The sequence below is a fragment of the Lygodium microphyllum genome, chromosome 5 (genome assembly GCF_053477565.2).
Source record: "Lygodium microphyllum isolate KBCC chromosome 5, Lygodium_microphyllum_v1.1.10, whole genome shotgun sequence".
Classification (NCBI taxonomy): Eukaryota; Viridiplantae; Streptophyta; class Polypodiopsida; order Schizaeales; family Lygodiaceae; genus Lygodium; species Lygodium microphyllum.
In genome coordinates this window covers 33,790,178-33,812,524 of record NC_141139.1, presented here as the reverse complement: position 1 = coordinate 33,812,524, position 22,347 = coordinate 33,790,178, and the positions used below count along the sequence as shown (strand labels likewise).

Genomic DNA, 22,347 nt, shown 5'->3' with positions numbered 1-22,347 from the left:
ATTGGATGTTTGGGCTCTCTTTGGTCAAGCTTCCAGTCTTCGCATCAATGCGTTGAAATCAGCCATTCTCAGCTGCACGGAGTCGGATTTGCAGTCATTGAACTGGCAGGGTATGGTTGTGCCTCGTGGCTCCATTGTTAGGCATCTTGGGTACCCCTTGGGTGTTGATGTTCCCCCAAAGCAGCTTCTACAGTGGATTTCTCAGAAACTGACAGCTAAGTTTCTGTATTGGAAGTCTCAAGCCTGGCCCTTCCATGTTCGCCTCAAAGTAGCCCAGACAATTATGTTGCCAATGCTCACATATTTCTTGCCCTTGCTACCTTGGACTACTACTACTTTGAATGCTCTGACTCAGTCTATTCGTTTCATGCTATGGAAGAAGGATTCCTTGCATGCAAGCATTTCCTGGATTTCTTGGTCGCATGCGTGCACCCCCAAACGCATTGGTGGAGGAGCTATTTTGGATGCCCAAACTCACATGCTAGCACTCCGTTGGTCTCTTTTCCGCGCCATGTGCTCGGATCATCATCCGTGGGTCGTTATAGCCCGTTATTTCCTTGAGGAGCATGGGCTTCGGCATGGTAATACCCAAATCCGGAGTTCTTGGTAGCATGCTCTTAATGCCGATTCTTGTTTCTCCAGTTCTTCTTCATTACTACTTGCCCATTTGGTATGTTCCTGGAAATTGGTCATCCGGAAGGCTCAATGGCATCCGGCGGAGGATCGCTTAGCTGCTAATTCTTTTCAATTGGAATTGCTGGCAGTCTCGCAGTTACTTTCATGGGAAGGTAAACAAGAGCTTCAACCACAACTCAACCATATGGCACGTTTGGGCTTAACTTCAGTCACGGATGCCACCCTTGCCAGTCGCAATGTGTTAATATCATTTCGTACAGCCAGGAGGATTTTCAGGATCCCTCGTGGATACAGGAATTTATGGGAACAGCTTTTGATGGTGCTCCAGAGCAGACAACCCTTTCCTGCCCTTGCTTCGGATCGTCCCTGGCAGGATTGGGACTTTGAAGGCCGGCTGAGTTTAGGCAAAGCTTCCACTAACCAGGTCTATCATCTTCTCATTAAAGATCGTCCCTGGCAGGATTGGGACTTTGAAGGCCGGCTGAGTTTAGGCAAAGCTTCCGCTAACCAAGTCTATCATCTTCTCATTAAAGATCATCAATGGCTGGTTACTAAAGCTAATGCTCTATGGGGATTGCGTAAATCCCGGTCATGGTGGAGGGCAACTGTGATGGAGGGGTGGTTGAACAAGACACCCTTCAAATATAAGGTCTTTCTTTGGAGGGTGATGATTGGGGGTCTTCCGCTTGCTTCAGCTCTATCCAAGCGACAAATCTCCAACGGCAACTATTTCTTTTGCACCACCAGTGTGGAATCCGCCCGTCACCAATTTATTTCTTGCCCCATCGCTAAGAAAATCTGGTCATTCTTGTCAGCGTTTGGCGAGCGGTGGTTGGTTTCTCGCTAAGGCCCTTTGATTGGGTCTTTGTGCAGCCCAAATACCCAACACCGGCACAGCCACATATGAAGCTCGTGTTTCACTTTCTTTGATATTGGGGCTGTTGGCATAACTGGACCATTCGGAATGCTTTTCTTTTTGATTCCGCCTGTAATGTTCAATGGCATATTGCTAGGCTTAAGGGTCTCTTGTATTGGCAGATAGATTTTCTTCAGCATTCTGACATACTCTCTCGGGAGGACTTACATCCCTAGCATATGGCAATTTCCTCTGCGTCTTTGCCATGACTTTGTAACTCTTAGTACTGGAACCTTTTCACATGATGGCTTAGTGTCATCATGTATCTTGTAATCAAGTAAACTTGTACTTTTTTCGTAATTAATACAATTACCTTTTACGAAAAAAAAAGAGAGGGAGTATGCCGCGTGTTATTAAATCGATTCCCAAAGTGCTGTCCCTCTCAGCTTTGAAGCATTGACAACCAATTTCCTTCATGGGTTCTATGTAGTTTACATAAGTCTTGGCCAATAGATTTCAGGATTATCTTCTTGACCTTATATACCCAGCGCAGTATGGATTCATCAAAGGAATAAATACTATGCACAATATCTTGAATGTCCAAATAGGGATAGATTATGCTCATTGTGTAAAGCAGGGAATGGTGATGTCTCAACTAGATCTAGAAAAAGCCTTTGATCATTTGAAATGATCCTTCCTAGGTCAACTAATGTAGACAATGGGATTTGGCCCCAAAATGTTTGAACTTATTTGCACCATTAGCTTGGATTCTTCTTCAAGAGTTTTGCTCAATGGTGGCTTCACAAAATTCTTTCCTCTTCGTTGATTTGTTAGGTAGGGTTGTCTATCAAGTCCTTTGTTCTTTGCTTTGGCTACCCATATCATTTGACGATGTTGTCTAGCTTAGCGGCTAATGGTGAGGTGGTTGGCCTCTCTCTTCCTTCACATGAGCAGTTGGTTGGCCTAGCTTTGGGGGATGACACCTTCGTGTTTCTCAAAGCTGACTATGATAATATACAAAGGGCAATGGATACATGGGACTTGTTTACCCTTGCTTCGGGGCTTTGCATTAATGTCTCTAAATCAGCTGTTATCAAATGCACTGAAAGGGATCTTCAAGCCTTGGGATGGCAAGGCTAGATTGTGCCTAAACACTGTGTTTATAGACATTGGGCATCCTTTGGGGGTGCACGTCTCATCTAAAATACTGATAGACTAGATTCCCTCATGCATCATGGACAATTTCATATATTGGTCTGCCCTTGCTCCCTTGGCCAAAGTTTTATCTATGGAAGATCACTCAGTCCATTCGGTTCTTGTTTTGGAAGAAGGATTCTACATGAATGGGGGTCTCTTGGGTCTCATGGCACCATGTTTACACTCCTAAAACAATGGGAGGTGGGGCTGGTCTAGACTTGGGGACACGTGGTTGCTCTTTGTTGGTCATTGTACCAAGCTTTGTGTGAGGGCCAACAGCGGTGGTGTTTGGTTGCCAGGTTTCTCCTTGAGGCCATGGAGGTTAAGCATGGAAACACTATTATTTTTGCTTATTGCTGGCATTTGGTTAATGCAGAATAGCCTCTTCATGTAAAATCCTCCAGCTTTTGAATCATTTGGTTCACATGGGAAGGCAAATAGGAATGGAGGATGATGTTAAATTGAATGGCACAATTGGGACTAGTCACTGTTGGTGATGCTCTTCTATCCACAAGTGCAGATGTCCTGTCTTTCCGATTATTACAACGTTGTTTGGTTTCACCTCAAGTGGGGTACTTTCATTGGACACTATTTGTCTTGTGGTGAATTGGGTTACTTCTTGGTAGAATGTCCCAGTGATCTTTCAATGATTCTTGAATCTTTGCTAGAGCTTGACCATGTGGTAAAGCTTATATGCAAGTGGTTCCAATAGGATATTCTACTTGAATTTGTTAAACTACTATGGATGGCAACCTTGATGTACCCATGTGAAAATAGTTGAGCCAGTATTGTTTGATGGCCATAAGATAGAAAGACTACCTTGGTGTACCAGCCTGTGGATAAAGACCAAAATGCATCCCCTTGCCCTACTAAGCAACAGATTATTGAATCAAGCTAGTCTAAACCCAAGCAAGCAGCTCCTCCTTCAAACCTGGAGACATAGGGACGAATGCCCACTGCACTACAAGAAAAGCCAAAGAGACTTCTGTGCATGAAGTAATGCTGGCCCTTCTTCATCAGATCCTCCACACTTATTCGCGGTCGCTGAGATGTGCCAATTGCTTCGGTTTCAACTACTCCCAAGCCTCCGCAGCCTCCCAAAGAGCCGTGACAACAATAGCGCACTTGTGATCCACTGGCCCTACTGGCTTGCAATGCTGCTGGTCGAGTGATCACTCCGTGGGATCGTAAGTACCCCAAGTTCTACCTCCCACCGTGCAGATGGACCTTCCTCCTCAGAGGCCAATCCCGAGAGGCCCAATCCGTTTGCAATGCTAGGAGGCTTCTTTGAGGATGGTGTACTAGAGACATTGGCAGTGAAGGTCCAAGCCCATGTGGCAAAATCTCATCAACACTCTTGATCCTATGTGTCTATCGAGTCCCGGGGTGCCTCTTGTGCACTCGTCTATTTGTGTTTGCTGAATCCACTGTATTTGGTTTATATATGATGGCATAGATTTGGTTTATATATGATGGCCTAGAGCTACCTTGAACCTTGTAATCTTGTTATTTTGTACTATTTTTGTAATTGATATAAACAACCCATTGAGAGAGAGAGAGAGAGAGAGAGGATTAGGATTGATTTCTTGCTTCATCCAGGTAGGTGATACATTGGCATATCGATTGTTGGAGCTGACACCTTCCAAATGTCCTGAAGTATCGGAGTACCGGGTATGATGTGTCCCACAAAAAGTCCCTTTTTTTTCCATAGGAAAGTTAAAATTCTATTAATACACCTCAGAATAGTGTCCCAAGGCAAAAATACCGATTACAAAGCAGCCCTATAAGGGACTTCCATGTCAATAATTATGTAACAAGGGGAAGTCTATTACAAAGCTTGAGTGAATAGCCAGTCGAGATGTCTATAATGCCAAACCATGTGGGTCTGGAAGAGGAAAAAGGTGCCAAAATGCCATGTCTTGAGAAAAACATCTCTCCTCTTCCTCATAATCTCCGAACTGCCTTGTATTTTCTCCCATCTCCCATGAAGAGTATACAGAATCTCTGAGAGAGTCTTTGCAGTAGATATGTTTGAAATATCAATAGCCTGACTACATCTGGCTGTCCATATGTACAAAGCATTAATGCTAGCTATGAGCTCCCATCTGTAACAATGCCCCTGAGTCCATACTGTTTGTGAGAAATCTAGCACGAAAGACCTGCTCATAAGCTGCCTCGAAATGAGATAAGCCTGACACCCAAATACATCCTCATATCCACAAGCTAGGCCTCTGTTAGTGACCCATGCAATTGTCCCCTCCGTAGGAATCATAAAATCTGTAGTGCCATGAAACACCATCCTAAGGGCTCTCCTCCAGCCTCCTGAACTCGTGGGCTATCCCATAAGCAATGCCTCTGAATCTCCTTATGCTCCTCATATCTTGCGCAAGGAATAGGGTCTGTACCATAGCCAAGCCATGTACCAACTGCTAAACTCCTGTATGCTAGTAACCAAAGAAAGAGTGAAATCTTTCTTAGTCTAAGGCTATTCTCCAATCTCCTCCAGAAGTCTGCTAGGAAAGGCTGTGATGTATTGTAGATAGTCCAGTGCTTAGCTCCAGCTGGCACCACTTTGGTCCTACTCATCTGTATTCTCCTCCCCAACTTAGTGGTATAGCCAAAGAAGGGGATGAATCTCTCCATACCCACTCCCCAGGATCCCATTGAAGCCTCTGTAGCGGCCTGCTCCTATATGCCCAATGTGTCCATCCATCTTCCATACAAGTCTAGTGGCCTGGGTCAACGTTCCAAGTCCTATTGCAATGAGCCATAACTCTAATCCTTTGTCGAGAGCACCATGTGAACTCGAACTGATCTGGATCCTCTCGCCTAAGTCTGCCATCCATCTCTTCTGAAAAAGTAAACACACTCTCTCCACTAGTGGCTACCATTGCAAGAAGGATCTCTCCTCCGATAAAGAGCCCTATCCATGTCTGATCTATCATAGCGAGCTCCGCCATCCGTGCTCTACTCTGACTATCTGGCCAAGTGAAATTCACGATGAGCCACTTCACTTGGCCAATGCATGACCTAGAGAAGGCCCAACAAGAAGTTACGTACCACATGGTGGCTAACAGAACCTGATTCGCAACTACCACCCTTCCTGCTAGTGATAGTCTTGGTGTGCTCCAATGTAGTAGCTTTTGTCTTATGCTAAGTAACAAGGGTGCCAGCCGCTGCTCTGAGGAAATATCAATGTCTACATGGCAGCCTAGGTAATCCCACAAGTCTTGTCGTTGTCACCTTTCTTAGAGTATGTAAATCAGTTTTATGGAACTTGATTTCTTGTAAGATGCAAGGTAATAGGGGAGTGACATGGATTGAGAAAGCAAACTAGTAGAGGTTTTGTAAACCAGTTTTACTGAACTTGATTTCTCATAATATGTAAGAGTGTGTTCTTTATTCTATGGTTGGAAAAGGTTGAATGGTACACTCCATATAACTACATTGGAATTTTTGGACAAACAACGTGATACATTCAAAACATGCTTCTTTTGACTGACTAAATAAATTACTATTCACAAAGACAAAAGTACAGGTTTTCTTGGAGAGTGTTTTGACCTCCTTTTTATGAAGGGTACAGAGTGAGTACTCTATGATACAATTGAGTTGGTAGGCAACTACGTTTTTGAAATCTTCATTTTTGAGAAGCAGAGCAGAAGAAATAAACTGTGTTTCAGAATTTGGCTCCATTTTCATTTGTGTTTGCTAGGTGCAGCCTCCTTTTTATCATCATTACATCAAGATGGTGCTATGCCTTGAACTTTACGTATGTGGCCAGAGTCTCCACCTCTCATGTCAATTCCCCTCTGCTCCCTCTTATTATTGGAAATAGGCAAGGTCAAACATAGGTGAAATGTGAGACTCAAACAGTAAAAGTACTTGGAAGAGCGGTTCTTGTTAAAAGGGAAAAGGAATATATGAATGCAAGGTATATGTCCCTGTTACGTAGGCCAAGAGGCACATTAACCAGCTTGACCTTTAAGCACCTAAAGGGTGTTCAGGCGGTGTGATACATAGGCACACTAGAAGAGATATGCAATAAATTGTGTTTCAGCTTTTGGTTCCATTTTCATTTTGAAGCAATTAGCTGCAGCCTCCTTCATTTTACCTTGATTACATTAAGATGTTGCTATATCTTGAGCTGTATTGATTCAGCAAGTGCCTCACCTCTCATGTTGATCCCCCTCATCTCTCCCCTTATTGCTTTTGGAAACAAAAGTAAACAGAAAGAGTGAGTGAGTGACTCAAAAATGGGAGAAGTACTTAAGAGGCAATTTCTTGTTAAATGAAAAACTAGCTTGATGCTTCTTTAATGCATCTAAAGGGTGTTCATAGGATGTGATACATAGGCATACTAGAAGATATGTACACACACATAAGTGCATTCATGAAGAAATATATTGCTAATATTTGAGTCATGGGTGACCAATCCCATGGTATGAAACATATGTGCATCTATGTAGGAAGGTTTACCTTTCACAAGACGACATTTAATCTAGACCATTTGACTAGGTGAAAGATGTTTAAATCCTAGCTCCTCGAGAAGGCCTCTCTTGTCCTTCTTATCCTTTAAGAACCACCTTGTATTCTGTCTCATCTTCTGGAGAGAGCATGGATCATAGTTGCAAAGGGTTAGTGAAACAAGAGGTATGAAACAAGTTTCATAGGTTTCATACTTTTTTTCTAAAATATTAGAAATGAGTGTCATTTGAGATGGAAGAAAACTATCATGAGACTTTCTACGTATAGAGTATGGCTCATGTCATGTAATTTATCATAATTCATGATCTTATACAATGGAAACGGAGATTTAACATATCATCAACATATACATGATCATGGTCCATTATCCATGGCAATATTAGCTTTAATTATAGAGGAAGCCATCAATATATACATGCACCGTAGAATACTCCTCAAGAAAAAATCTTGCAATCAATGTCAATGTCCATGTAAGTGTGTCAAATGAATCTGTGACGAATGTTGATTACAAAAGTTAAAACATATTTTTTTAGGGGGAGGGGTTTTTTGGAAATTCAAAATAGGTGTGTCATAGGTTTCTAAAATGTCTAGGTATGAAACGAGTTCCCTAACCTTATGAAATGGGTTCCTTGGCAAGGATCTTCATTTAAGGGCTCTAGGGACATCGTGGAGGCCTATAGAATGGCTACATCTATTGTAGACCATATGTACCACGCAATAATGTTAATCAGTTTCCATTTGTGTCCCTAGGTCCAATGTGCATTGGAGTCATGTGGAGTGAGGATTTTGCTTAGATGCTAGCCAATGATGAGAATGGAGTGGCTTCTCTAAAAATCCTCATGTATTCAAATGTTGGAACTTTGTTTATAACCCTAGCCACGGCCCCAAAGTTCTCACCATGGTCTCTGTTGTGTTGTGAAAGACTAACTCAGGGCTCTCCTCCTTAACTTGTAAGCTTTGGGATAGTCGAGTAGTATCTCTGCGTGACCTTTGGCCCACCACATGTCACAAGTGACACTGGAATGTTGCCATATCTAAGCCAAGTGCAAACTCCTAAGTTCCTACGAGCTAGCAGCCATAGGAAGAGGGATATCTTCCTAGGCTTGAAGCTGCCATCCAACCTCCTCCAAAAGTTTGATAGAAAATGATGTGAGATGCCATGTGTATTTTCTAATAGAAAGTGGTTGTTGGCTATGCTCTAATCTTGTTCATGTGAATTCTTCTCCTCAGCTTGATGGTGTAGCCATAGAAGGCAATGTCACATCGCCTATCAAGTAATAAGTCCCTTCAAAATCACTCTACTCGATCTAATTGTAACCCTTGAATAGGTCTCCTTTGATAAGCCCAATCTCCATCTGTATATCAACTAGGTAGTTGGGTGTTGACCTGTGTATCACCTCCTCTTGCAATGTGCCACCATAATGAGCCTATGTCTAGAGCACCTTGTGAGCTTTGTGGGTCCAAATCCTCTTTTAAAGGAGATAGTCCACCATGAATGTGAAAATCTTACTTTTGCTAGTATCGGTGACCCCAAGGAGTATATCTTGTTTAGAGAAGAGACCAATCCAAGTTTTAGAAGTGGTTGTATCTCATAGTAATAAGGGATGGCCATTTCCTAGCTTCGTATCCTAGTCCCATCTTGTGCCTATACCATCCCAGTCTTGTCTCCATGTTAGGGCCCCCTCTCGTGGTAACAAGGGAAGGCAATTCTCGTCCTTGTCCTCGTCCCCAAAACCCATCCATGCTACTATGTTGTTATCTATTCTCCATGGGAGGGAGTCCCTCTGTCATCGCGGTTGTTGAGCTAACATAAGAATTACATGCTGAATTAGCCACTTAAATAACCCTAAAAATGTTTAATTAGTAAAATCCCTAAATTGGTGCGCAGTTTGAGAGGATTTTAAAGGGTGCGTAGTTCGAGGTCCCGACACTTTCTCCAAATAGCCCGGTCGCTCTTCATTCAGCCTTAATCTTGTTTTTGTAGGTTTCAAGTACTAGAACTTCATCGTCGACATCCCATTCACGGAGGACATCTTAGCCAAAGCTGCTCCAAGCTTTCTTAATCCATTTGGCGCTTGTTTCCAGCGTCTACCTCGTAGCTTGTGTCACTTCTTGTGGTTTTACTGTTGCCGTTTTACTAGTGTCCTTTTACTCTGGTGTTTCATTGTTGTGTTTTACTACTATCGTTTTATTGTTGTTACATTGCTGCGTTTGCTGCTACTAGACATCTTGAGAGGCTGCCTTGTTGCATCTCGAGATCCGTTAGGAGTACAACATGTGAGAGAGGATGGCACGATCGAAGCTCAGCACAGAAAACAATAGACAATAGAGAGTTAAGCACAACGCCCAATGCAATAGATTGAAAGAGTGTAAACTGAAAGTACAAGGTACAACCCTTAAACCTTAGGGTTGCAGGGGGGTGTTCACACCCGAACACTGTAAGTGCCCGTAAGTGTGTGTCATAAGCACATACGAAATAATACGGTAAGTCTGGGGAAAAAAACTCTCCTACTGAGAATAAAAAGTGCCCTAGTGTCCTACTAATCACTGACACTCCGATGTGAGCGTAGGTGTAAGTGAGGCGTGAGTGAAATACCCAACAAACCCCCCTGGAGTGAAGAGTGATCAAGAGTACAAGGATCATCCGCCACCAAAGGAGATCAAATTTAAAGCATGGCGAAATGCTTCAAATTTTTCACGAGGAAGAGCTTTGGTGAAGATGTTTGCCACATGACTGGTGGTAGGACAATAGACAAGGTTGATATCACCTGCATGTAGCCTCTCTCTGACAAAGTGATAATGTGTCTCTATGTGTTTCGTGCATGCATGAAACACTGGGTTCTGTGCCACTGCAATGGCACTTTGACTGTCAGTGAACAAAGGAGTAGACTCTGTAACAGATACTTCCAGATCAGCAAGCAAGCGTCTGATCCATACGCATTCAACTGTGGTAGTAAAAGCTGCCTTGTATTCAGCGTCACATGACGATGTGGCAACAGTGGACAGTTTTTTGTTAAGCCAAGATATGCGAGACGAGCCAAGAAAGAAACAATTGCCACTAGTGGAGTGACGTGAATCATAATCACCAGCCCAATCAGAATCACTGTGTAACTGCAGTGGTCCCCCCTTGCATAAAGCAATCCAAGAGATCTAGTACCTTGCAAATAACTGCCAACTGTATGTTTGGCCTAGTGTTGCATAAGTAAATAAGACATCCAACTGCTAGAGTATATGTGTGTATATCAAATAAATCATTGTCATCATGTATCGACAGTTTAAGTCCAGGTTCCATTGGTGTACAAACTGGCTTGTAATCCTGTAAGCCAAACTTCTCTACCAATGTATCTTGACTGTGATAACTCAATACCTCTAGCATCATGTATGAACCGAATGCCCAAGTAATAGTGCAAAAACCCCAAGTCTGACATGTCAAAAGTTTGCTGCAAATTTTGTTTAAATGCTGAAATCTGATCAGCATGTGTCCCTGTAAGCAAGAGATTATCAACATCAAGAAAAATGATCAGCATGGATCCCCCCTCTTTACATAAGTAAAGTGTGGACTCAAATGAGCTGTTTATGAACCCTTGGCTAAGCAAGAAAGCATCTATCTTTGCATACCAAGCTCTAGGAGCTTGTTTCAAACCATACAAAGCTTTTTTCAGCTTACAGACCAAGTTTTCCAAGCTCTCAACTGCAAAACCAATGGGCTGCTGTACATATCTCGTGAAGTTCCCCATGTAAAAATGCAGTTTTAATATCCAACTGATGCACAGTCCATCCATAATGAGCAGCCAAAGCAACCATAGACTTGATGGTCGTCATACGGGAAGTAGGAGCAAATGTCTCCTCATAGTGAATGCCTTTTTTCTGTGCATAGCCTTTACCTACAAGCCTTGCCTTGTATTTGTCAATGGATCCCTTAGCATTCCGTTTCGGCTTGTAGACCCATTTTGTTCCAATGGCTTTCTTCCCAAATGGCAAAGACACCAAATCCCATGTTTGATTCTTAGTGATAGAATCCAATTCAGCTTTCATTGCTGCTATCCAATGCACACTCTGTTGTGTATCCTCAAAACATTCAAGCTCTTCTTCATCAAGGGTGCTTGCGGCCGTAACAAACTCCATGGTATATGCAGTATCATGCATAAGAGCTTGCCTTCTAGTACGACCAGCCATGGGTGCATCCAGATGACTATCTTTCATAGTTTGTAAATACCATCTAGGCATTTGTCTTGCCTCCTGACTATGCATAAGCTCTTGCTGAATTTCAGTTTCAGCAATTTGCTGAATATTCAGATCAGCCAATGGCTGATTTTCTGCATTTTCCAAAGGAGTAGCTAGCTGAACATTGATTTCACTTGCTGAAACTCCAGCTGAATCACCAAATGTAATGGGCAGCAGCCCTTCAAATGCATTACGGGCAACCTGATATGTGTCTAAACCAGCCAGGGACAATTCTGATTTTTCATCAAATAGTACATCCCTATTGACAAACACCTTTTTCGAAACAGGATCATAGATTCTGTAGCATTTGCTCTCATTGCTATATCCCATAAAAATGCATTTAACAGCCTTGTTATCCAACTTTTTTCTGAGTACCTTTGGAATATGTGCATATGCAAGGCACCCAAAGGTAGGAAAGTGTCCAACACAAGGTTTCCGGCTGTTCCAAGCCTCAAAAGGTATAATTTTCTTCAATGCTTTGGTGGGGCATCTGTTCAAAACATGGCAAGCACACATTACGGCTTCCATCCAGAAACTGTGAGGCAAGCTCTTTGCCTTCAGCATACATCTGGCCATCTCCATGAGTGACCGATTCTTTCTCTCTGTAACCCCATTCTGTTGTGAAATATAAGCAGTAGTGTACTGATGGACAATGCCCTTCTGCTTTAAAAAGGAATTCAGTATAGAGGACATGTACTCCCCTCCTTGGTCCGAACAGAGAGTCTTAATTTTACAACCAGACTGGTTTTCAACAAGTGCAATAAAAGCCAAGAATGCATCATACACTTTTGACTTTTTGACCAAAGAGTAGACCCAACAAAATCGAGTAAAGTCATCAATAAAAGTCACAAAATAGTAACATCCTCCCAATAACTTTGTTTGCATAGGTTCACATATATCTGAATGCACTAACTGCAACCTGGCTGTTGCCCTAAAAGCAACATCATGGGGAAACGAAAAACGATGCATTTTTTCCAAAATGCATCCTTTGCACAAGTGCTCAGGAGATCTCTCCAGTAGAGATAATCCATCTAGCATCTGCATATGCTGTAAGAGCATCAAGCTATCAAAGTTCACATGCCCCATCCTAGCATGCCATAACTCTGTCTGTATCATAGCAGGCGTATGAGTGGATGTTAAATACGCTGACTAATCGAGTGAAAGAGCATCCAACTCGTATAACCCATGACATAAAGTGCCTATCAAGACCAAAGTCATGTGTTCTTTGTTTCTCACCATGCATCTGTCATCATCAAATGTGACCTACAATCCACAACGTGCCAAAGAAGAGATAGAGAGCAAATTCTTCTTTATGCTTGGCACAAATAAATCATCCTGTAGGCGGAGAATAGAGCCATCAATGGCTGTGAGCACAATCTGCCTAATACCTCTAACATGGTATGATGCATTGTTGGCACATTGTATAGACTTGCCAACTGGAGCTACATGAACAGATGCAAATAAATCTCTGCGAGATGTAATATGCCTAAAAGTACCATTATCCAAAAACCAAGTGTCTGCATCCTCAGTGGAGCTGAATGCTCGATCTGCCCAAGAGGTGTCATAACTACATGTGTAAAAACAATAGTCCCTGTCTGCAACAAAGGACACGGACTTAGTAGCAGTGGAAGGAGCATCAGAAACAAACATTCCTGACTCCTTTTTCTTCTCTTTGGCAATGCGCTTTTTGCACTCAGTGATGTAGTGGCCTAGCTTCTTGCAATAATGGCATTTGTCCTTTTTGGCTTACGTGCCCCCTTGTTTTTTGTTTGCGTGTGATGTGTTAAAAGTCCCAAAACTCTGCGGAGCATTCTTCACTTGGTTGCCTTTTCCCTTCTATCTAGCCATAAAAGCCTGCTCAGAGGCTATAGCATCCACACCACTATTCCTCTGTATTTGCTCCTCCTCTAGAAGTAAACTGACTAATTGAAGAAAAGTGATTGGCTGCACGGCAATCCTCATCGTGAGATTTAAGGCTGTATGAAAAGCCAAGTATGAAGGAGATAATGAGTTCAAAGTGGTAGATATCATCTGTGCATCCGAATAGTACTCATCAACATTCATGAGTTGCTCTCACAAGTCCTGAATTTTGTTCAAGTGATCCTGAATAGAATCACCTCCATCCATTTTCAATGTCTCTAGCTCTTTCTTTAAGAAAGAGATGTGAGTCTCATCCTTGCATGCAAACATCTGCTCCAAAGTTAGCCAAGCTTCTCGTGAAGAAGCTACTGAACGAATATGGGGGATGATTGACCGCTAAACTGCCAATGCAATCAATGACAAAGCTTGTGCATCCCGTGTATCCCACGCTTTTTGAGCTACTGTTCTTTGGGGAAGTGGCTGAAGTGGAGCAGGCTGAGGTGCCCGTGTTGCACATCCTCCTGGAGGAGTAGTTGGAGCCACAACTCCAGGTCGAGCTTCTTCTCCACTGACATAATCCCAAAGATTTTTTGCCACAAGTACATTCTTCATCATGAAGGACCAAAGTGAATAGTTATTTCCATTCAATCTGTTCTCCTTGGATACACAGGTGAAAACATCTCCTCCCTGATTCGCCATGATTTTTCAATCACCAAAAAATGCAAAAGAGCAATGTCGAAGCAGAACTTTACTGGAAATCTGAAAATTTCCAAAAATTGCAAGAAATAACTTTCTGCAATTAGTGTAAAGAGGTGCACTGTGTCAAAACTGTCTGTTATACACACAGTCCAATGTGCAATCAGTGTTCAGCAACACTATTCTAGAAAAATCTCCAATATTTCCTTGCCTCTAGTTTGTCAAAACAGTTTGTCAGTGACTGTAACTGCAGTGCGTATCCAATGTTCCGAGAAAACATAAAAGCCCCAAAATTTTAGATGAATGTTCCCAGAAATTTGCATCAACCATGTCCTTGACACACATCCTGAATTCTGTGCCTGTGCCGTGGGAACCCCCTCTTCCACAAATTAATTCTGGTATAAAAAAGGTATATTTTTTTTTTTAATTACCTTTGAAACGATGAATTGTCGCTGACGATAGGCGGGTGTAGGAGTGGTCAACGTGGCTGACGTTGCAGGCGAACTGGTGGGAGGGTGCAGGACAGACAGGCAGCACAGGGCCGGAACTAGCAGGGCATGGCGGTGCAAGGACAAGATGGTGGCAGTTCTTAGGCACAGGCGGCGCGCGCTTGAGATCCAAGTGGACGGACGGCTCAAGCGATGTCAAAGGCGAGCGACTTGGTTGTTGATCAGGGGCAATGCTGCAGTAGACGAGGCAAGAACAGGCGTAGGCGGCGCTGGAGGGGCTGAAGGCAGTGCACCTAGGGCGTGGCGACTCACGCACAGGCTGCAGGGCGTCGCAGCTACCAGGTATCACAGTTGGCAGAGCTATCGTTGCAGCTGGCAGAGCTACACAAAGTGTTGACAGGAGGTGCTGTGCAGGGCACATGGGCAAGGTGTCTCCTGTTGGAGTGACAGCTTCTGATACACCTGTCGGCTACTATTGCTAACGAGCAGTTGACAAGTTTAGGCTTGAGCACAGTGAGAAGTCAGAGCTAAACGCAGAGAGTAGACTGATCGGGAACTCTCAAAGGTTGAGCAGAGCCTTAGCTCTAATACTAAATGTGAGAGAGGACGGCAAGATCGAAGCTCAGCACAGAAAACAGTAGACAATAGAGAGTGAAGCACGACACCCAATGCAATAGACTGAAAGAGTGTAAACTGAAAGTACAAGGTACAACCCTTAAAACCTTAGGGTTGTAGGGGGGTGTTCACACCCAAACATGGTAAGTGCCCGTAAGTGTGTGTCATAAGCACATACGAAATAATACCATAAGTCCGGGGGAAAAAACCTCTCATACCGAGAGTAAAAAGTGCCCCAGTAGCCTACTGATCATCGACACTCCGATGTGAGCGTAGACCTAAGTGAGGTGTGAGTGAAATACCCAACACAACACACTCCCCCACTCAACACCTGCATGGTTTGTTTGCTGCAAGAGCATTGCATATTTAATATTTACTCATTCATTCAAATTCCAGTGTGTACATTGTCTTTGAGTTACCCTAACCCTAACCATGTTCTTTTGAGTTTATGCTTTGTCTTATGCTTTCATTTATGTTTTTGCATTAGGGTATTTCTTCACATGGTGTTAGAGCAAGGTTTTTCCCTTTAATTCGTTGCATTGGTCTAATGATTTTGGAGGAAGAACGGAAGTTCCACAAAGGACTGATCACCTTTACGTGGAAATTGGCATGGAGTATAAGCCATTTTTTGCTTCATCTTGATTCACTCCCATGTTAGGTATGCATGCTATTACTTAATCTTTTGATTTTACTCCCTCTTTTCCACAAGGTATTGAAGATGCTCATGATGAAGAAACTCTTCATACCAAGTATTGGTTTATTAGCTCCGAAGAGGATAGGTTTTTCGAGTTGCACTTAGGAAAAGGTAAACAAAAATTACACGAATGTAGGGTGAGTGCTTCTTCTTCATCTTTATTTCAGCTTTTGCATCTCATGGTCAATATGGTTTTACTTGTATGACAAAGATGTTTGGGGGCCTACCGAGAATGTATCTCTTGGTGGTAGTAAGTATTTTGTTATATTCATTGATGATTGCTCTAAGAAACTCTAGGTATATTTCATGAAGTGTTTGATCTCCCACCCATATTACCCATTAGTTCTGTTGCACCTTCCTTTCAGCCTCCATTAAGCACACCACACGTCTTCTCACATCACACCTAGGGATCCTTTTTCCATAGGCATACCTTTTAGGATCTCATCTTTTCCCCAATCAAGTGATGTCTCCACGATGGAGGTTCATTATTTCATCCCTACACTTTCAAGCTTTTCACAGCTTGGGAATGCCACCCAACCACGACCGAGTATGGATCAGCTAATATCATAGTTTGCCTTCATGGCATTACCTAGTGAACCTTCTAGTTGTTTTGTTGGGCTCTAGTTTCCTATTAGACGGGGCTTTTGTGTCTCGATGCTTCCATCTCCAGCAACACTTTATGGAAAGATTTATGTTCTAGTGCCTTCGCATCAATTAGCATCCATTGGACACTATCAGCCTATTTCTGCCTACGCACCTCTCCCTCCTACTTATTCCCCTCCACCACCTCCTTTCTACTCCATTTATCTGGCATCTCATGGTTCTCCCTCCTCATTAGCCAAACATGCTCTTAATGATAAGACCCATTTTAACAAGTCGAACTTCACTATTTGGTTAAATATGATGAGACATATCCTTGAATCGCAAAACCTATGAGATCTTGTGAAGCAGTTGAAACTGCAACTTGATCCTGCACTTGCTCCATACGAGGTTGTCTGCTCATGGAAGGCTAGAAAATGCCTTCGCTATTCTATTATTTGAATTTCATTCACAGATTCAACATTTAGACTTAGCATCCAAAGGTTGGGCACACCTGACAAACTGTTATGCAGCTCGGGAGAGGACCTATTGCATCAATTTGGATCATGAGATGCAAAATTTTAAAATCACTGACTAGGATTACTTGAAAGTCAAGTTGGCCAAGTATGGTCACCATCTTGCTGAGGTTTCTACTACAGGGGCTTCTAAGTTCTTGGACAATCAAGTCACATTGTTTTTAAACAAACCATCAAGGAAATGTTTCTATTTTGTACAACAGGTGATCTGACAGTCCACCATGTCCATATTCTATGAATTTGAGTATTAGCTACTGTGTTAAGCTCGATTGTTTGATTAGTTTCATAGTCTGACCTCTATAGAGAGGGTTCTTGTTGCTTCTTCTTAGAAAGGGCAAAAGGGAAGGATAAGTAAAGTTAAACTTTTAACAAAAATAAAAAACAAACTCAAAATCAAAATCAAAGCCAAACTAGTGAGACCCAAGGAAACTCCAATCATCTCTAAAATTCGAGTGGCAGAATGTACCGAAGAAAAATTGGGAAGAAAATTTGGTATTGTCAACATTTTCAAAAGGTTGGTCATTTTGACGACGAGTATCGATCAAAGGCTAGAGACGTAGTACCAAAAGCTAAGACTTAGACCCCGATTCCTCAGTCGGGATAACCCCCATCAACAGGGAGGCTGGGTGGTGGCAACCCTCAGCAAGGGGAGTGGCGAGGTGAGGCCCATACTACCATCGATTAACCATCTCAATTGAAAATATTTTCAACGCCAAAGGGCTTGTTGGAATGGTTTGTAGAGGCCCACATTGTCTCCATAGAGACATTTGAGGATGTGAGTCTCGTCTATATTTGCGAGTTGCCTCCTAATGAGGTGACTCACAGCTGAGTACTTTAGCTTCTCCTTGGATTGTGGACAACGGAGCTACTCATCATATGATATCCATTGCGAACATTTTCCTTTTCCAAGCCCGTGTAGTTGGGCACATGGAAGTTGTAAACAATACCTTAGTCACGTTTCAGGCTCACAGTCGTGTTAGTTTTCCCATTGACTATGGCCTGGATCGCGCTATGCTTGATGATGTATGCTATGTCTCCCAACTAGGAGTAAACTTGTTTTTGTTCAGCAACTTTGCTAGTTGGGTTGAGCAATCTTCTTCACAGTGATCACACTTGAGGTCCTCGACTCTTAGACTAGTTTAGTGATTGCTTGTAGTGAGGCATAGCCTAGTGGCCTAAACCACGTGACACAATTTCTTTCTAGATCGACAACCGACGGCTCTGAGTTCCATCGCTTGGAGGATTTAGCTGCTACATGAGAGTCTACAAGCACTAAGCATCTTTGGCATTTTTGCTTGGGGGATCTTAAATGCGATTCTCTTTACAAGTTGTTGTGTCGAAAAACAATTAATGGCCTTCTCTACTTGAAGCTTTCATGGGATGTCTGGAAAGCTTGTTAACTCGGGAAACATCGTACCCCATTTCCTCAGCAGTCTACATATAGAGCTGAGGCACCTCTTAGATTGATTCATGTTGATATTTATGGGCCGACATCCACCGCCGCCTTAAACGGCCCACTGTACTTCTTTTTTATTGTGGACGATCATTCTCGTTACATGTGGTTGCACTTTCTTAAGCATAAGTCCAATGCCTTCATATATTTTTCTGCTAGTGTATAACTAGACTGATCATCGTGTAGGATGCATGAGGAGTGACAATGGGGATGAGTTGATCTTCCACGAGTTTTCCAAGTTTCTATAGGAGCATTGTATTTTACACCAACTCACCTCTATTAACTCCCCCTTACAGAATGGAGTTGTAGAGCCTAGCAACCGAACCATCATGAACATGGCACACGTTATGCTATTTGCAGCAGAGCTCCTTGAGTGCCTTTGGATTGAAGCTCTTAACAGTTAAGTGTACATCCTCAATAGGTGCCCAACTTTGCTTGTTTCTCAATGGACTCCATATAAGGCATTCTTGGGCTCTCGGCTTGTAGCTTCACACTTTAGAGTCTTTGGGAGTCGTGCTTACACGCACACCCGTGATGACAAAATAGGGAAGCTTACTCCCCAAGCTGATCTTTTGAGTTTTGTAGTATGCCTTTTGTCTGTTCAATCCTCGGACAAACAACGTGATCATTAGGAGAGATGTAGTGTTTGATGAGAGGGACATTGTGCAAACTTCTATACTAGATTTTGTGCCCTTTCCATTGTTTCTACCAAGATAGTGCCTTCTAAGCCGAGTCTACTATCCGTTCCTAACCCATCCGTAGATTCTTCACCCCCCAAGCCTCCTCCATGAGATGCGTTACCTCGTTGGTACGAGCAGACCATGTGGGATTGGAGGATTTCTTCACTGGATACCACTTTGGAGGGTCCTAGAATTTCTACCCGACTTGCACCTGAAGCTTCATTTGCACCCTTGTTTACAACTAATTATATAGCACATTCTGAGACAGATAGTTGGCAGGAGGATCTTAAACATTCTCGATGGTGAGAGGCCATGGAATGCCAGGGTATGGTGTGACCCCCTCTCCCAATTTACATATGTTGATGAGGCGGCGAGTGGTAGATGAGGTTTGATTTCTCCTTGCAAGTGTTGGTGGATTTCTCCTTCACTCGCTCGAAGTAGGTAGAATTCAAGTGAAAGGCCTCATTAAGAGGGTGTGCCATTGATGATTGGGTATATGGAGAAAGAGAGAGGGAGGGAGCAAGGAAGACCTTGAGAGTAGAGGGTAGAGACCAGACAGAGTGGATGTAGAGACTCAAGAATGTGGAGGGTGCAGTGATTGAGGAAGTACAAAGGGTAGAGAGGTTGAGGGAGTAGAGATTGCTCGAGGGATAGAGAGGTTGAGATAGCTTGAGGGAGTAAGAAAGTAGAGATAGCTAGAGGGTGTAGAGAGCTTGAGATGGCAAGAGTGCTTGAGGGAGTAGAGAGTGTGGGAAGCTCAAGAGTCAAGCGAGTAGATACTAGAAAGGATGAATGAAATGTGGGGAGAGGGACATATTTTTATAAAGAGGGGGTGTTTTAGGATTTACAGTTGGTTGAGAGAGAGAGAGAGATTTCAAATTTGGATGTATGCATGTGGATGATGCAATAAGAGAGCTGTTGGAGGAGACAAGGTGGTAGAGAAGAGAGAGTAGTTGGAAAAAATGGGAGGAAAAAGTGCAGAAAACAGTTGCCAAATGGCACTTTAACTGGATGCCTCTAGATGGGATCAAACAGATCGTATTGGATTGGACGGATTTGATGGGTTGACTCCTCTATTGGATTGGGAAACCCTAGCATGTTGTTTGCCACTATAGCAAATACAATGAATATTCCATGTAGCGAACTTCGTAAAGAATGATAAGCAAATCAAGTTTGACATTGAAATCGCCTCCCTTTGGCCTTATTTGCTAGGATAGCAAGAACTTCCTCATCCAAAAAGTCAACCACAACAACAAAGGCATTCTTCCCATCACCATGTACACTAGAGTTGATGACCGATCTTGTCAAAGTACTCAATAGATAATGCCTCATGACACTCCCATTCTTGGGTCATAACTCTCATATTGAAGCAAGTAATATTTACTAGATTAATTGCTAATTTCTTACATATTTTTTAATGACCATATAAAACACTATATTTTATTTGACATTTTTTTGCGTACGTTGGGTACCGCTCTAAATCCGCAAACTAGATGTTTAGATGGATCATACTTGATTGCCCTCCTACATACTAGTAACCTAAGGAGAAAACTTATCCTGGCGATATGCATAAGTATGCACATTCTATTTCTATTGACAGCACATGTATTGGGAGGAACCAACACTTTGTCAATCTCAACCATGGCATCAATTAAAAGAAACCCAGACACCTCTCAACCTCCACCCAAACTTGCTTGAGCAGTTTTGTGCATTCGGTCATTGGCTTTCATGGAACAACATGCACCAACGTGTGATCATAAAACAGTGGCAACTTGCCCAAAAGTATATCCTTGTGATGAGAGGATTTGAGCTACAAAGATATCCTCAACACAGTCTTGCAAAACTCCCCAAGCAGTGTATTTGCAAAGTCCAAAAGATGCTCCCAATTCAATTCCGGAGAATCCAAAAGATGCTCTAGAAGGTGTCAAAAGATGACGTACCAACGGGACAGTAGGGTTTACAAAGAGGAACACAGAGTGAACTCGGCAAACATGGAGAAGAGAAGAGAAGAGAGAAGAAACTCTGATGAATGGAAGGATGAAGTTCTGAATCATGGAGTGAATGTGATACAAGGGAACAAGGGTGCCGTAGCACAAGGAAGATGAAGACAACTACGAACCACGAATTGCAATGTCCTCCTAAAGGGGTGTGAGGGTAGTGGAGAGGCTGGAGAGAAGAGGTGACGGACTGAATGAATCAGCTATGTGGAATGAATGAGAGAGTGGCCTATAAATAGGCAGAGTCAGTCTAGGATGGCGTCCCTTTTTGGGGCTGCAAACCCTAAACGCATACCCTAAACACAAAATGCAGAAACACAAAAACGCGAACTGCAGGTGAAGGGTTTCTCAACATCCCCTCTTACGCCCAAAAAGGGAAACAAGAGAAGAGTTAGGTGGAGATGCAATGATACATGCTGAAGAATGCTCATGCAGTAGGTGCCACTAGGACAGTGTCCCTCGTGGGGAAATTGTTCACTTGCCCAAGTGCCCTAGTACAAAGATGATGAAAACATGCAATGCATAGGAGGAATGTTGGACTTTGTGTGGTGCCGAGAACCATAAGGATATGCCCGTACTCAATCTCGAGAGGGGGCTCCATGCTCACCAAGTGACCAAGGCAAGAAGAGAAGAGAAGGAAGAAGATGTAGAGGATTCCTCAGATCCAAGAGTTTCACCTAAAAGGGAACCTGCAGTAAAGACTAGTAGACAAAGTGAACTGGAGAACCTGAAACTCAACCTTGGGAGAGAAGCCACTAGCTCTGTGCATCCATGCTGGACGGAATACGAAGGCCTTGTTACCAAGTCACGGCTAAACCTCCAAGGTCCCAATCTAGGTGGTATCGAAAGATCTTGGGTATCAGTAGAAGAGATGACTAGTCGAAGACAGCCACCCCAAGAAAGTAGAGGATGGGCAAAGAGCTTCATGTGGAGTAGGTTTTCCCTTTGAGGTGGGAAGTGGATGGGCCCCGCTGAAGTCGAAGAAAAAGTAGATGCCCCCTCTAAGGGCAAAGAAAGAGCATTCTCCTTTGAATCCCCCTTTGAAGTAGATAGGAAATTCAAAAACTCATGGATCACGAACTCTGAAATGTTCGATGACGAAGGAAGTACCGCCAGTTGTGTCGAAGAAGGTATCTGGGGTGTTGAAGAGGAAGCCAGAAAGCACCCAGAAGTGGCCTCTCGAACTTGAGTGGAAGAGGGTGGGGAGGAAAGAGGCTCAGGATAAGCTAAGGGTGGGGAAGAGTGGGGCTCAGAATGAGCAAGAGGTGAGCAACAATCGTTGTCTCTCAGTGGAGTGGACTGGGTAGCCGAAGAAGAGGAAGGAGTCGAGCAGCCACTGTCTCTTGAAGGAGCAGACTGACGAGGAGATAGTATCAAACAATCACTGTCT

General features: G+C 43.1%; 1 protein-coding gene across 4 annotated transcripts in view; it reads left to right on the top strand.

Moving 5' to 3' along the window:
• LOC148035670 (sphere organelles protein-like protein) overlaps positions 1–22,347 on the top strand; it is a 157,127-nt gene that overhangs the window by 119,789 nt on the left and 14,991 nt on the right. For all 4 annotated transcript variants that reach the window (XM_087677676.1, XM_087677678.1, XM_087677675.1 and 1 more), the window contains one exon: positions 4,289–4,360. In XM_087677676.1, coding sequence (XP_087533802.1) covers positions 4,289–4,360 — 72 coding nt within the window. The remainder of the gene's footprint in view (positions 1–4,288; positions 4,361–22,347) is intronic.